The following is a 15,800-nucleotide window of genomic DNA, read 5'->3' as shown; positions in this document are numbered from 1 at the left end:
ACCTAGTAAGCAATTCACTTTGTTCGCTCCATTCAATTCCTCCGTCTTTAGTACCTTGGTCGGGTCTCATAAGAGCTCCTGATCCGGCTCTTCACTGTGAAAGAGAACGCAGAGCTGAAGGCCGGGACTACACATATATAGATGTGTGATGTCGCGATAGGTGGAGTCTTGTTCATGTTCATGATGGCCTTCTCGACATTGGACATTAATATGCATAGTTCGCGCTGGCAGACTACGATGCCGCGTTTCTTTCGCGTGGGTGCGCTGATCCACTAAGTCCCGACTACGGAGTAAACTGTTTTCGTGAATGTGGCCACGCCTTGACCTTGCCAACTACGTCTCTCGCCGAACATTACACGCCTGACGCGACAGGAATCAGTGCACTGGCCGTGCACCGAACTCCGCCTTTTCACCAATATAAACGCGAGTCAGAAACAAGATGGCCTTTGCTCTGGGAGGAATTTTCCCGGCCCGCGAGGCAAAACTACGATGACTCTGTGGGTCTCATCGCCGGGTTTTTTGCGACATCTGTTTCCCGAATTCTAGAGGTAGGTATATTAATAATAATGGCGCGATTTGTCCAGCAAAGACCGTGATGATGGTGAGGAGGATGGTATCCCTAACGACATCACCCATTGCTGCGATGATCCAGGCTCGTCCCCCAACACTCTCCTGCTGGATTGGAAGCTACGGGCAGGCACTGGCCGTGTGATTCCTACCAGAGTATATCCGACCGGCAGCCGCCCGACGGTAGGGGTGTCGTTTCTACGTCCCGACCGTGAGGAATACAGGTAAGCGCAACAACGTGCCTCAAGGGGGGATGCTCAAGCTGACGGACGTAGGGAAGTTCTCGATTCCGAATGGGGTGCAATTATTATTCGCACCGATGGCGCCTGCGTCGGTAACGGTCAGGCAAATCCGAGGGCAGGCTGGGCGTTCTGCTACGGCGATCCGAACAGACCGCACATCATCTCTGGCCGCCTCGAGGCAAAAGGACCGTTCGGCAACGACAGCCCTCAAACCAGCAACCGTGCCGAGCTACGGGCTGTCCTCGCAGCACTGCGGTACCAGAAGTGGATGCTCGAGGTTGTGCGCTCCCTGGTGATCACCACCGACTCCGAGTACGTCGTGGCCGGATTGGCCGAATGGGTCAAGGCCTGGAGCTCCAACGACTGGCGGACGTCCGGAAACCGGCCCGTCAAGAACCGGGATCTTTGGAAGGCCATCTTCGGTGAGGTCGAACGGCTGCATCAACTCGGCACGGCGGTCAAGCTCTGGAAGATCCCACGGGAGGAGAATACCGTTGCTGACGCGGCCGCGAAAGCCGCTGCCAACCTGCCCTGCCCAAGGAAGTTCACAGATATCGGGGGAATGATGGATCCCCAGAAGTCGCTGGCAGACCCAAAGCGCCCACCTGTCATCTGAGAAAGATAATTATTGTCTGGGATATGAGTTAAGTATCCCTTGGACTGAAATAACGGAATCTAACCGTCCTGGATATATATTTCCTCTGAACATACACATCGGAGTATTGCAACCAGTATCTCTCCTCTCTCGCCCCCCTTAAGCCCCTTTATTTCTTGGTCTCAGCCTTGTCCGGAAGCACCGTATACGGCGGCGGAGGCTCGTCCTGTCCATCCGCAGCCCTCCGCATCCGAATGGAGTTATTAATACGTTCCCTGATCAGGCGTCGATGGATCCGCGTCTCATGGCATGCGAACACAAACAGCGCGAAGTGTGTAAGGCTGCAGTTGAGCTTCGTTGTCAGCAACATTGCTCGCCCAAACCGTCTCAGCATCACAACAGAATTGAGAGGACACCCACAAGGTCAACCCCATGAACGCAGCCATCGCGCGCGTCCCGTGCCGGATTTGGTTCTCGAGCGCCCAGTCCTCAGCCGTCACCCGCGCCGGGTCGAAGTCCAACCGGGCAGGCCCCCAGCCGCTGTGGTCCGAGATCAGACCGGCCGGTGTGCTCTTGAATATAAACAAAGTGAAGAGGGCAATCTCCAAGCCCCAACCGATGCACGCAAAAATCTCCCCGACGATGACGCCTCCGGGATTGATGCCGCGCCGGCCGCCGAGCTTGAGGATGTAGATGATCTCGATCACGTCCCAGATCAAGGTCCCTCCTATCTGGTGACAGGGAGAAACCGAGAGCGCAATAAGTTAGCCGATGCGTCTTTGCTTGGGGGACGGCCATTATCTCATAGTGATGCCACAACTATGCTGCACTTACCCCCGGGCAGAGTGCAGCGGGCACGAGACCGTCCATGTGTCTGACCCTAGGCTTGACAGCGAGCGATCCACCAATGGCGCCGGCAATCGCCATGAACAAAATCGAGGCGGCGCGCAGGCCGAGTTTGGCCTTCCAGTGCCGCGGGGGCGAGGTATACTCTGGCTCGTCCATCTTTGCGCTATTGGTATGTGATTGATGTTGTCGTCGTCGTTTGCAAAACGTCTACATTCCGTCTGGACCTGATGGACAATATGTACATGCACCATCCAGGAGAACAAACAACGACGTGACTTTGATGTGGGACAAACCCCACGGTTATAACCGCCGGAGCAACGTCCGGTGTCGCGACCCGTTCAAGCTTAGGTCGAGGCGCAGACGGGCGAACGGTTTGTCGCGAGCTTGGCGACGAGGTCCCCTGAATGAAGCATAAACCTCGTGTTCAGGGGGTACCTTTAGGCCCCAACTTTCAAGGCATCGAAAAATACACAACAGCTCATTTCACTAGGTAGCTTTTCGGCTGTTAACGCCGGCTCTTAGGGCAACTGGGGGCGCATGAGTGTTCTGTATTGTCCTCTCCAGCACAGCGATTGAAAAGTGTCTAAGTCCAGGGTCCCATTTGAACACGCAGAGGTGCTCAGTGATCGCGCGCCTGTTGGTTGATTGCAAGCTGAAGTAGTTTGGGTCTGGACACGAGAAAATGGTCGGCCAAGTCCACGCCCTCCAATCTCATCTACCGAGCCAAGCGCAACCAACCCCCGGCCATCTCCTGACTGCGCACCTATGACATCATCATAGAGTAAGCCGGCGCAACTTTCCAGCGGTAGCTGTCAACGACATCTCTTCAGCGAGGCCAGAATCTATTCGCGCTTAGTCAACTTACATGCATCGACAGCCTCACAAGAAATGTCTCGATATAATTCACTAATTCTGTATTTGCCCACTCGCTCACATGAAGCCCGTTCCTCTCTCGTCCGCGACATACCATATGAATTAAAATACTTACAGGTTTCGTCGTCGTAGCCACCAGAGCAACATTGCAAAGTCATACTTCGCCAGATCCTACTCCTCCACCCACACCCTCCTCCATATTATTCACTCCTCATTCTCAGTATCACCATCAAGGCCCGCAAACAAACCTCCTTCTTTCTGCTCTACAAGACCTGGTTCAAACTCATACGATATATCCTTCTCTCCCAATGACACCGAGCCTGCTTCTTGCTCATTTTCCTCGCCCTCGTCCTCGTTGATACGAAGCAAATTTTGAGCAGGTGAGGCTCGAGGCTCCCACTGACTCAGGCCGGGTGTTCCTCTCACGCTGGAAGTCGGGGCGATGCGGAGGAGGGTCCTGGAATCTCCATTAGGGGGCCACTGCGACGGTTGGTCCTCTTCTCCAAGGTCAGACGGAATAGTGGGAAGATCAACGGAGGGCGCGTCGTCCGTCACGTCGTTGCCATCGGAGGAAAGATCAATGCCGTCCAAGATGGACTGAGAGAGCGTCTCGGAGATGATCGATCGCGGTGCTTGAGTCAGAATGCGGTCGTCCTGATTGTCATACGTCAAGACCTGTTGGGTGGTCTTTCTCATTGACTGGCTTTCGCCAAGTACCTGGGTTGGTGGTAGGCTTGACGCGGCAGTCTCAAACAGCTGCTGTCATGTGTCAATTCCAACTCTTGTCAACGCAATACAGGTGACATACAAGAGGCTTTTTGGGCTTCCTCTTCGTTGCGGCTTTCTTCTTGGGAAGAGGGTTTTGTGGCCCTTCATCTTCTGCTGTCTTTGCCGGCGACTTCTTGGGAGGCGGTTGCGAGGTGAGAGTTTGTGGAGGTGAGGGCTTGGCCCGTTTCACTCCAACGTGATCGTTCAGGTCCCCTGTTCCGGAATCGCCTGGTGTGTTGTCGTGTTCAGAAGCGTCACTGTTTGGACGGGCCTTGCGCATCGACCTAGATTGGTGTTTCGCATCTTGATGGGTATCACTGTTGGCACGCTTCAGGGAGCGGTTCGTGCTGTGCGAGGCAGCCAGCTGTGTCTGTGACTTTTGGTTGACCGCAGCCGGAGGATCCGATTCTGGTGTGGCGCCGGAAGTCACAGGGTCATGCTTCGTGGGAGACAGAGGAAGGATTCTGGAAGGTTAATAACTAAACTCCACTTCGACAAGGATTGGAATATCATGAATACCTGAGATGCGCGATCCTTGTGTGGTCATAATCGGCCTTTTGTTTCAGAGACAGATTGGCATCTTCACAATCTGTTAGGTTGAACTTCCAGACCCCCAGAGGACACAAGTCGTCAGGCCGCTCAGCGGTATCAAAGCCGAGTGTCCAATGAAGGGATACTGTGTTGTCAGTATTTGCTGCTGATTCATTGAGAGTCGGGAGGCCATAATTACCTGTCAGTATAGGGAGACGGCTGAGAAAGTCGCCCAGGTTCCACAGCGGCTCGTTTGTAGTGGAAACATAGTATTTTCCAGTGCCAGAGCGCCACACGTCCAGCTCATAAGCGCCATCGTCCCCGTACCTGACCCTGATTGCATAAGACTCAACCAGGCTATGTCGTGTCCAGGCTTTTGTGCGCAAGAAATTGATGCGGAACTTGACCAGACATTCGCTGTCAAGGAGTGGAAAGATATCGTTGTTCTTTGCAAGTCAGCTAAACAGACATGGCGTCTTGGGGCTCTCACAGCCTACCATGATTCCCAGGAAGCGGCTGAGCTCATAGTCCTGTGCTTGACGAAGAAATACTGTCTTCCCAGAATCTCGTAAGGCGCCAAGGTCGTGAGATTGGACACCTGGCCCATGTGAAAGGATGTCGTCGATGGTACCGGAGAGCAGCGAGTTTATTGGGACCAGCTGGAAGCACCCAGGTGATAATGCGCGCCTAGAGAGCGTGAGACGAGTCATCGGTGAACCAGTAGTGAGAAGCTATGTTACCTCGCGTAGAGGATCTGGCTGAGCTGTAGAGGGGTAATGATTAGATATCATTACAGCCAAAATCAAAAACGAGATGAGCACTCACTGCGGCCGTGAACACGACTTTGCAAAGCTCAACATCTCGCCTTGGTCGCTGAGACATGTGCTCTTGGGGGGTGTTTGCGTTGGGCATCTCGAAGTTGTTCCAAGAAGGACGAAATAATTTCCGTGTGTTTGTCTGGCACCTTGGGCCAAATGCCGGCTCAGACTGATCGGTGTCTGGAAGTAGTTGACGTGCACGATATTAATGGAAACAACACCAATGTCAGAACCAGCATCGGCCCTGAGAGAATTGACGCTGAACTGTCGAAGATACCACAAGAGTCAAATGAGACATGGTAAATCCGTCACAATGGAAGGGAGAGGTTTCCAAGCTGCTGCCTGGCGCTCGCAGAGACCAGTCATTTTCAAGGACAGGTAAGTACTCGGTACACTGGGCCACACCTTCCTTGGGAGATTACCGTGTAATGGGGTTGAAGGATGAATGGAGCGGGACACTCCAACCCATCAACCCTGAGCCGTTCTTCCTCATTCACGGTTCTCAGTTGGATTTGAGGCCTTCGACCTGCTTGAGGTGCCCGGGCCGTCGTCACAGACATGGACATGCAGGGGCATCCATAGACCATGGGCTTAGGCCATGCACACATCGCAGTTGGCATTTCACAGGTCATGCGTGTCCTCAGGTCGGGCATCCAGCCTCGAAAGTGAAGCCGTACATCTTATTGTTAAACCCTGCCAGCAGGTTGACACCAGCGGGGCCATCTTCCTGGGGTGCGATGTCGAATGTCAGGTATCTGACCTTGCTTGCCCCCACGATGGTGTTCTGCTCTTATTAACACCCATCCCGAAAGAGTATTCGGGCACACGACCCGAAATGATGTGTTGCAATACCTCGGGACTGCCACAAGGTCACACGCATATCGAGAATCTCATCTTAACCAGAGGAGTAGGAGGATGAATGTGAATTTTCTACGTCGTCTTTTTTTTCTCTTCAACAGGCAACCTGACTTGCCAACCTAAGTCGTCCTGCCCCAACTCTGAGCTGGCTTGTGGTCAACACCAAGAAATGTCTGACAACCCACGAAGACATCGGGAACGCTGTGAAACCCTGACACTACGTCCATACATATATTCAAATGAAAGCCGAGCCCGCCAGTCAAATCGGATGACGCGTGAGAGATGGGTGGTGTTGTTGTTGTCAGAAACGGCATAAACCGCGCTGTCACGTTACAATGAGGTGGGTGACAGAAGGCCCCTTGCTGCCCCGCGTTGAGGTATGGCCTGGGCCCCGCAACGGCAGGCCAGGAACACAACAAAAATCGACGAACATGACGCTGACGACCGGCAGACTCCGTTCCTGTACGCCAAACAAACCGTGTATGACGTCGTGAAGCACAGAGAGCGAAGGCGGCGCGAGTGGCGCCGTGGTCGGCGAATCCGACGCAGCGGGACAGAAATTTTCAACAGTGAGGGGCACGCGGTCGGGGTGCAGATGTCGCGGTGGCCTCAGACACTCTCAGCGAATGCGCGCATCATTGCACCAACAAGCAAAATTGCGATGCAGCGCAGGCCAAATGGGATTCGGTCAGAACGCGCTGGAGGGACTGGCCCCACTTTGCCGTGTTTCCATCCGTCCACTCCTCTGTTTTGGGAGGCCGGAACTTGCCCAGAAAGGGGAATTCCAGGAGAGAGGTGGGTCTGCTTCTGTTTTGGGACGGCGACCGCCGATGCCCACGACCTGGAAGAATTCCGAGGATGAACGCGGGGAAGCAAGAGGCAGGTTGCAAGTCAGTTCTCGAAGATGGATGCCGGGGAACGGTTTGCGGAGTAAGGAATCGTGGGAGTTGCAAGACGTCCTGGCATCCATGCATGAAATTCCCAACCCAGGGAACTTTGTGGGTGATGCTCTTTTTTGGAGGTGCCACGAATCCGGTGTTGTCCATTTTTGGCATTTTTGGGGGTCAGGGGATCGCGAAAGAAGAAAGGTTAATGTGAGGGTTAGGGTTGGAAATGCAGTTAAGGCTTTTGTGCCAAGCTGGGACAAGATGGAAGGGAACTTCGGCGGGTGGGGACTTGTGGCCTGGAGCGGGTCGGACCCCATCCAGTCTCCAGCCAGACTCGCCTCTTCGGCTGACTCCTGGATCACCGCCGTCAAGTCACCTTACCTCAGCAAACGCCGGGCGAGAAAGGATCAACAACGCCGCGGCGTCACCGTCCCCTCTTTCATTTCTTCCACTCTTTCAGCTTTCGTGGTCGCGTCCCGGCATCTCGACTCCCTTGGGTTCCCTCACCTCGTCGACCCGACCTGTATTTGTTTCGCCGGCCTTCGACCAAAGTTCGAAACCGCCAGCGGATCAGGGAAAACCCTGACATCCCGTCTGGGTCTCGGACCGCCAGCATCCCCGTCTCCCCCAACTTCACCCCAGCGTCATCATTCAACCCGCACCGCAAAAAGAACCGTCCACGCGGTTTTCCATCCTACTACCAACGTCTGGGCGTGCACAGCGGAAGATGATATCTTGATTCTTGACTTGACCACGACTGGTAATTGGTGGGGGATCCGTGTGGCCAGAAACACGCGTGCGAGAGCAACCATCACCCCGACCAACCCTTCACGCACGCGCCGAGTTTGGCGTGCCACGACACAACCCATCCATCGAAATCAACAAGACATTTTTCGACGACAAAACACTTCGTTGCACGAGTCCTTGCAGCCTGTCATCACAAAACACCACCTACAACCTCAGTTCATACCGCGAGTCTACGCAACGTTTCTGGAGTACTGTCGGTCCCAGAACCCTCGCCGCGGCATTATGGACACTCGTCGTCCGCGGTCGAGCCACAAGGTCTCGATGACCTGGGAGGAAGACGAGTCCACGGTGACGCATCATAGGGTTATGCAGTTTGCCGACGAGTGCATCGAGACCAAGACCGTAACGACCACTACCACCACAAAACGCTCCTACCCGCCACTGTTCCTTCGCGAGCCTCGAGATGTCCGCACCCTGGACTCAAAAGAATATCCTCTCGCTGCGAAGCCTACTCCGCCAGAGCTGCGGAAGTTGACATTCGAACTTGACAATCACCCTATGGAAGATTGGGAAGACGACTATGACCTCGCCGAGTCACAGGTGAGCGACTTTGCATGTTTGTCCGCTTTTGCCAGCCACTAACAGAAACCCCAAGCCGTTACGATCTCGGAGCGTCGAATCCGCAAGGGAAATCAAGCGCGAACCCGGTGTCGACAGCCCGACCTCTACCCCGTCCCGCCGTATCGAGCCTCCTGAGTTGTTTTCCAGGAGGTCGTCGAGGATTACAGGCACGACTTCTCCCAGTCACACCCCTGTTCCCAACCGAACCACCCGACTATCCGCGGCGAAATCTGCTCTCGTACCTCATGCGGGCCCCGAGAAGCTTCGTCAAGACATCGCGCGGACTCGCGCCGCCAGGCCCGGCCGCCGGTCATCCGGTTACCTTGCGACGCCAAACGCGTCCAGCTTGGAGCGGGCGTCACGGCTGAGGCCCTCTCTGGTCGACCCCATCGACTCGGGACTAAGCCAATCCACCTCGGCCTATGACGTCGACAGCCCAGCCGACCTGGAGTCGCAAACTTTCAGCAATGTTGCCGCTACCCCGCCAGTCACTGAGGTCGAACTGCAGCCCTTCGAAGACGTCGACGACTCCTTTTCCTCAGCGCTTGATTCTCACCCACGACGCGGCCTCAACGCCGTAGCCAACCAGGATGTGAGCCTTCCTAGTCCCAGGCTCTCACCGACCCTGGCGGCTACGCAACCACAAGGTGGCCAAGAGGATGTTGACCCTGAGGATGTTGGCGGCGTTTCATTCTCGACACAGCTCACGCGCTCGGATCGGCATGGGTGGCTGGACGAGAGCCAGATGACTGACGATACCGAGGTTCCCGGAGCCATGGAGCTTTCGTCGACGTCGCATGGCATGGCGCTTAGCCGCCCGAGGCATGGTGGTCGGCACCTGATGGACCCAGTGACGATGCTCGACAGCTTCGATGCGATGCCGAACGAGCTCAAGACCTGGATGATGTATCAGTTCCTGCGCAGGTGTCCGCGCAAGACCCTGCACGTCGTGGCCGATGTCGTGAACCCGGCTCTCAAGTGCGACTTTTTGAAGCAGTTGCCTCTCGAGCTCAGCCTGCACGTCCTCTCGTATCTCGACCATCGCGACCTCTGCCGCGCCGCCCAAGTCTCGAAACACTGGCGGACTATTATTGACACCAACGAGACCGGTTGGAAGGAGCTGTTTGACCGGGACGGCTTCAAGCTGCCCCCGGGCGAACTGCAGCGCGCCATCAACGAGGGCTGGGGCTGGCAAGACCCCGTCGGCTTCCACGGATGCGAGGTGGACCTTAGCAACCAGAGCCGTCTGACGTCGAGCGAGTCGGAGCTCCTCCGGTCCGTCGTCAAGACCGAACAGACGGAATACCTGCCCAGGACACGCGGCGCTAAGCGGAAGCGCGCCTTGACGCAGATCAACGCTGAGCGGGCCAAGCGTCGCGCCAGCGGACAGGACGTGAAGGACCGTTCAGCCCCGGCACCCAAGATGAGCAAGTCTGAGGGCCCTATCTCGGCCGCCAACGCCGCGGCTCTTGCCGTGCCGGATCCTCAAATCGGCCTCCCGAGCTTGCGCCAGCTCCACCTCTTCAAGTCTTTGTACCGGAGGCACTACATGTTCCGGAAGAGTTGGATGAGCGGAAAGGTTAAGCCCGGCCACGTGGCTTTCGCAGCCCACCCCCGTCACGTCATTACCTGCCTCCAGTTTGACGACGACAAGATTGTCACCGGCAGCGACGACACTTTGATCCATGTCTATGACACCAAGACGGGCAAGTTGCGCACCAAGCTTGAAGGTCACGAGGGTGGTGTCTGGGCGCTCCAGTACGAGGGCAACACTCTGGTCTCTGGTAGCACTGACCGGACGGTTCGCGTCTGGGATATCGCCAAGGGTCTTTGCACGCACACCTTCTATGGGCATACCAGCACAGTTCGCTGCTTGCAGATTGTGATGCCTGTGGACACGGGCAAGGTGCAAGACGGCAAGCCGGTCATGATGCCTCCCAAACCTTTGATCATTACGGGATCTCGCGACAGCCAGCTCCGTGTCTGGCGCCTCCCCGAGGCCGGGTCACGCCGGTACATTCAAACGGGTCCTCCCGCTAGTGACGACCAGTGCCCGTACTTTATCCGCATCCTCTCCGGCCATACCCACTCTGTGCGCGCCATCTCGGCCTACGGCGACACGCTGGTCTCCGGTAGCTACGACAGCTCCGTGCGCGTGTGGCGCATCAGCACGGGCGAGCAGCTGCACGTCCTCAACGGGCATGTTCAGAAGGTGTACTCGGTCGTGCTGGACCACAAGCGCAACCGCTGCATTTCGGGATCGATGGATTCGATGGTCAAGATCTGGGACCTGGCCACCGGCGCCTGCTTGTACACGCTGGAGGGTCACAGCATGCTTGTCGGCCTGCTGGATCTCAGGGACGATCAGCTCGTCAGCGCTGCTGCCGATAGCACGCTGCGTATCTGGGATCCCGAGACGGGCAAGTGCCGAAAGGTCCTGGAGGCGCATACCGGCGCCATCACGTGCTTCCAGCATGACGGACGCAAGGTCATCTCGGGCAGCGAGAAGACGGTTAAAATGTGGGACGTTGCCACAGGCGACTGTGTCCAGGATCTGTTGACGGATCTCAGCGGCGTGTGGCAGGTCAAATTTGATGATCGGAGGTGTGTTGCGGCTGTCCAGAGGGGGCAATTGACCTATGTCGAGGTAAGCATTTCCCCATGGTGGAAATCATTCCAACTGAGGAGCTAGAACTGACTTTGTGTGATGCAGATCCTCGATTTTGGCGCGGTTCGCGACGGAAAGCCACCCGAGGAGCTCGGCAAGCGGAAGCTGCTCAACGAGGCTGAGGTCCAGCGGTTGATTGCTGAGGAGTCGTGAAGCATTGACTCGATCCTCGAGTTCAAGTTTCTTGCTCCAGGCGCCAGCTGTTGGCATCCCTCAGGATCAATGGCGAGGCTCCAGTGATCCTGGAAGGAATACATGATATCAAGACAAGCTATGGGATGGGATTCAAGGAAGGGAAACACAGATAACGACACGACAACATGGATGGCGCTTTACTCTGAGTGAGTGAATGGCATTCAAAGGTTTTCGGCATTAGGTGTTACGAAGTCGACATCAAGAACAGCATTGAGCATGGAGGGTGATACCAAGCGTCCTAGTGAGTGTTGGGGCGCCGAGGGATACGGAGCGGGCGAGGGAGGGAAACTGGATCATTGCAAAACATTTCCTTAGTTTTACCTAGCTATTTGAGTTATATCCGGATGGCATGGCGATCAGCGGGATGCAGGGAGAGAGTTAGGAGTTTGGGGGGAATTGTCGGTTTTTATGTATATCCTGCAAAACAGGCAGAGCGTTATGGTCATTAATAGTGTTGGTGTCAGTACCTGATGAATGGAGTGTTATGCCCGGTGCAGTGTGAGGTTGTTTGATCGATCAAGATGTGTGTGCGAGTGCTAGGTACCGTAGATACTTAGTATTTTCCTCGGATGTGATAGTGAGAGAACAAGATGTTTGCCGACAAGATCTTGGTGATGTGAGCCTGAAGAGTACAACAGGGGTTTCCCCCTGACCAGGCCAGGGCCGAACAAGACAGGGCTGAAGAAGGCCTAGCCCAATGAAACGCTGTCAGTTTCCGCCAAGACTTCGGCTTCAGATGGGGCCAGAACTCAGCCTTGCGTCCCACACCTCAGCACACAATGCACTGGACACGGGGGTCGGGAATTGTGTTGAGGACTGTTCTTTTTGCCTTAATTTTTACTGTCCCTCGACCACCTCCCCCAAAATTGAGGTGCAGCTTGTCCTTGTTTGGCTCAGTTGTCATCTGAAGCCGGCCTGTCGTCGCGTCTGCGCTCATCTGACGAGTCCTGCGAAACTGAATTGCTTGAACTTGAGATGAATCAATGCGTTGGGACGCATCTGAGAGACCAGACCAACAACGGCAACAACAACAACAACAACAACAACAACAACGATTCCTTTGCCTCTCGAACTTGCCTTTCTGGGATTAATTTACGATGATACAGAGGCTGCTCGAGGCTACAACACAACGGTGACTTGACTTGACCTCTTAGCGTTCAACAACTCGAAGCTCGACGACATCATGGCAAGTCGGTATGGCGGGAATGGTGGAAGCGGGGGAGGGTGGTGTTCATGTTGGACGGTGAGACGCTCTTTGCAACTTTTCTCTCGGAGTTTGGTGGCTGGTGGTTACTGAGCTGGGAGCGGGTGTGCTGCGTCTTGAGATGCAGGAATCCACTGCGAACTCATGAGATTGGATTCAGGGTATGTTCAACTGCTAACTTGTGCTCTAGGGGTCGTATGCGGCGGATTATCTCACCCTAGTTGGGGTGTTTGCTGCTACCGTCCTGGTGAGTGTTGATATCCGACTTTTTCCCGAGCCATTCTCGTCTTGGTTTCGCGAATACTCCCTTGGCCAGTGGCTAAGGCTTTGCCTACCCTCCCGTCTGCCGTCTGTCTTGTCATGAGTCCTGCCATACAGACAACAAAGAACCACTGGGGGAGACGCCAGACGTGAAGCCAAAGCCATAAACCTACACACAAGACTCAAACTAACAACCCTCCCCCAGATCAACATCGCCATCACCCCCTTCCACCACCTCTTCTCCCTCCACGACCTGCGCATCTCCTACCCCCACGCCGAGGTCGAGCGCGTCCCCGTCCTGCACGACATCTTCTACGCCCTGGTCCTGCCCCTGCTCATCCTCATCGCGTACAACCTCGCGACGCGCGCTCCGGGGCACAAGCACCGCGCCACGCTGCTCGGCTTCTTCACGGCCATGGTACTCACCACGTTCCTGACGGACGTGATCAAGAATGCGGTTGGCAGGCCCAGACCGGATTTGCTTGCGCGGTGTAAGCCTTCGGAGGAGGTTCTGAGGCTGGTTGGCGCCGTGGGCGTGGCTGGTGCGAAGGACGCAGCAGCGGACGGCGGGGCGGTGGGTGTTGCTGAGGGTGCATCGAACGGGCTTGTCTCGATTGCGGTCTGTACGGAAACACGTCACCATGTGCTTCACGACGGGTGGCGGTCGTTCCCGTCGGGGCATACGTCGTTTGCGTTCGCTGGGTTGGGGTATCTTAGTCTGTTTTTTGCAGGGCAGTTTCATGTCTTGAGGCGCGTCAGGGGAGGGTATTCGAGTTCTTCGCAGAACGGCAGCAGGGCGGGGATTTTGGGGAATGATGGCTCATACGACTCAGACGATGACACGACCTCAGGAAGTTCCGGGAGAGCATCGCCGCTGCCGATCGTTCTGCTCTGCGGCTTCCCCCTGCTAGGCGCGACGCTCATCGGCATTAGCCGGGTGCAGGACTATCGGCACGATGTGTATGACGTTTCTGTGGGCGCGCTGCTGGGGTCGTGCGTTACGTACTGGAGCTATCGGCGGTATTGGCCGCGGTTGGGCAGCGGGAGATGTGCGGAGCCGTATCCCCCTCCTGCGGCGGCCTCGACGGGTTCGTCGCCGAGGAGGCCGAGCGCGGCGGGCGGAGGGTATGGGAGGGTGCCTATTACTGGTGGTGGTGGGAGAGATGAGGAGGAGGGACTGGGTGGTGGGAGGGGGGTGGAGTTGGATGAGTTACGGAGAGGTGGGCGTTGAGGGATGGTTGGTCGGTTGATATGATGTCAAAGGGGTTGTTGAGCTTAGAGATGTCGAGTCGGGTGGTTGGTTTGACTGACTTTTATGAGTTTGTTATGGACTCTTACGGGTGGAGGAGCATGGCCAGGCGCATGGAAGCAAAATGTCAACGTCGGATACCCTCGCATGTCACAGCATCATAGCATCGCATCGAATGAACTCAAAGTCTGCGTCATCACTTCTCACGGCCTTTCTCGTGAGCGAATTGTATATTCGTGACCGTCTATCCCACTCACTTCTCCTCCGACGTGTCCTCCTTGGCCAAGTCATGCTTCCTGAGTAACGCAGTGATCTCCTCGGCCGTCCACAGATGATGGTAAATCTTGCCGTCCTTGGTCTGGCCCACCGTCGCAAACTCGACTAGTAGTCATGGTCAGCATTTTGCCTTTGTGTGAAGCTATTGATATTCAGGACAACTCACTCTTGTCGCTGCTCAGCTTGGTCGAGTCCATCGTCTTGCTGAGCACCTTGACCGCCAGAGCACACGCCTCCTCCAGAGTGCAGTCCTCCTTGTAGTCCTGCTTCAACAAACTCTGGGCGCTCGCATGGTTGGCACCGGAACTGGTAGCCTTCCACCCGCCGTAGTTGCCCGACGGGTTGCTGAGGTAGAGTTGGAACTGGCGCTGAGGGTCCCAGCCGGCATAGATAAACGACACGCCGAACGGACGCAGACCGCCGTGTTGGGTGTAGCCTTGCTTCAGGTCGCAGAGGCGGCGCACCAGCTGCTCGCAGGGGATGTCCTCGTTGTAGGTCAGCAGGTAGCGCTGGGCGGCCTGGCGGGCGAAGTTGATGAGGATGTTGGCGTCGGCGGTCATGCCGGCGACGGCGCAGATCATGTTGTCGTTGAGCACATAGAGCTTCTCGGCCGAGGTGTCCTGCTCCAGCAGCTTGGAGGTGATCTTGCGCTCGGCGGCGAGCACGATGCCGTCCTTGGCCAGGATGCCGATGGCGGTGCCGGCGTGGGAGATGGCTTCTAGCGCATATTCGACCTGGTACAGACGGCCGTCGGGGGAGAAGATGGTTGTCCGGGAGTCGTAGCGTCTCGACATGGTGGTGGGAGGAGGGGTTGGATTGGGATGGAGGGGGTTGAAGGTGGGCTAGAACAATGTCTGGGCAGGTGGGATTGGAGTAGTTGGGGTTGGTCCTGTCGTTGATATTGAGCTGTCCCGGGTCAATTTGTTGTGTTGTGTTGGGATTGTCGTCGCTCGATCTAGGAGCTGGTGGTTGGTCGTTGGAGGCTGACTGTCCGGATGGAGGCTGCTGCTGCCCACTGCGTTGCTGCTGGGAGCTCCAGGCAATCGCTAACACGCGTAACGGGCCCAGCCGTGGAGCTGCTGCCCAGGCAGTGGAAAAGTGGGTCCCATCAGCCCGTGGTGCCAAGACGAGAGAAAGCTTGGACCATCCTTTGGAGCCCCACATTCCAAAGTCTGCCCCACCATTACGTAATGCGCCTGCCAAGCCGAGGCTTATCTAATCAGCCACTTGGCCCAGTCAATTTCTTGGGTCGCGTTGCTCATCGCTCCAAATTCTCTTCCGCAACCTCAACTTTCTGCACAACGAGCGACAAACACTCCGCGACAAAACAAAAATACAACAGCTTCGGTTGTTGAAAGACTCTCACTCATTTCGCGCGTTGCGATTTTCGAACCCTAATACGTTTGCGACCACTGCATTGGGGTCTGCGGTCCTCTTTTCCTTTGCTTTCTTGTTTGCGACAGCCTGCAGCTTGCAGCTCGCAGCTCACAAGAGCACGCGACAATTCCCCGCGCGCGACCCGCAGCACATCCAACCCCCCAGACGGAGCTTGGACCTGCAGGCGACGGGACCTGACCTAACCGCCAAACAG

General features: G+C 56.0%; 6 protein-coding genes across 6 annotated transcripts; 3 read left to right on the top strand and 3 right to left on the bottom strand.

Moving 5' to 3' along the window:
• Positions 1-489: 489 nt before the first annotated feature.
• VTJ04DRAFT_10372 (uncharacterized protein) lies at positions 490-1,425 on the top strand (the record flags this gene model as incomplete). Its single annotated transcript, XM_069358104.1, has 3 exons — positions 490-497; positions 585-791; positions 843-1,425. The coding sequence occupies 3 exons, from the start codon at positions 490-492 to the stop codon at positions 1,423-1,425; spliced, it is 798 nt and encodes a 265-aa protein (XP_069215106.1).
• A 148-nt stretch (positions 1,426-1,573) lies between these two features.
• Positions 1,574-2,409, bottom strand: VTJ04DRAFT_10371 (uncharacterized protein; the record flags this gene model as incomplete). The annotated part of the gene is made up of 3 exons (XM_069358103.1): positions 1,574-1,745; positions 1,825-2,135; positions 2,239-2,409. The coding sequence occupies 3 exons, from the start codon at positions 2,407-2,409 to the stop codon at positions 1,574-1,576; spliced, it is 654 nt and encodes a 217-aa protein (XP_069215105.1).
• A 921-nt stretch (positions 2,410-3,330) lies between these two features.
• VTJ04DRAFT_10370 (uncharacterized protein) lies at positions 3,331-5,337 on the bottom strand (the record flags this gene model as incomplete). The annotated part of the gene is made up of 7 exons (XM_069358102.1): positions 3,331-3,885; positions 3,935-4,358; positions 4,414-4,570; positions 4,625-4,871; positions 4,923-5,112; positions 5,166-5,188; positions 5,251-5,337. The coding sequence occupies 7 exons, from the start codon at positions 5,335-5,337 to the stop codon at positions 3,331-3,333; spliced, it is 1,683 nt and encodes a 560-aa protein (XP_069215104.1).
• A 2,680-nt stretch (positions 5,338-8,017) lies between these two features.
• On the top strand, positions 8,018-11,177 carry VTJ04DRAFT_10369 (uncharacterized protein; the record flags this gene model as incomplete). The annotated part of the gene is made up of 3 exons (XM_069358100.1): positions 8,018-8,335; positions 8,391-11,003; positions 11,070-11,177. The coding sequence occupies 3 exons, from the start codon at positions 8,018-8,020 to the stop codon at positions 11,175-11,177; spliced, it is 3,039 nt and encodes a 1,012-aa protein (XP_069215103.1).
• A 1,225-nt stretch (positions 11,178-12,402) lies between these two features.
• VTJ04DRAFT_10368 (uncharacterized protein) lies at positions 12,403-13,915 on the top strand (the record flags this gene model as incomplete). Its single annotated transcript, XM_069358099.1, has 3 exons — positions 12,403-12,462; positions 12,614-12,670; positions 12,890-13,915. 3 exons carry the CDS (start codon positions 12,403-12,405, stop codon positions 13,913-13,915), a joined length of 1,143 nt encoding a protein of 380 aa, XP_069215102.1.
• Positions 13,916-14,186: 271 nt separating this feature from the next.
• VTJ04DRAFT_10367 (uncharacterized protein) lies at positions 14,187-15,003 on the bottom strand (the record flags this gene model as incomplete). The annotated part of the gene is made up of 2 exons (XM_069358098.1): positions 14,187-14,314; positions 14,376-15,003. The coding sequence occupies 2 exons, from the start codon at positions 15,001-15,003 to the stop codon at positions 14,187-14,189; spliced, it is 756 nt and encodes a 251-aa protein (XP_069215101.1).
• Positions 15,004-15,800: the final 797 nt, after the last annotated feature.

Source organism: Mycothermus thermophilus (assembly GCF_041956435.1).
Source record: "Mycothermus thermophilus strain CBS 625.91 unplaced genomic scaffold VTJ04scaffold_7, whole genome shotgun sequence".
NCBI classification, from domain to species: domain Eukaryota; kingdom Fungi; phylum Ascomycota; class Sordariomycetes; order Sordariales; family Chaetomiaceae; genus Mycothermus; species Mycothermus thermophilus.
This window is presented reverse-complemented; position numbering and strand designations above follow the sequence as displayed.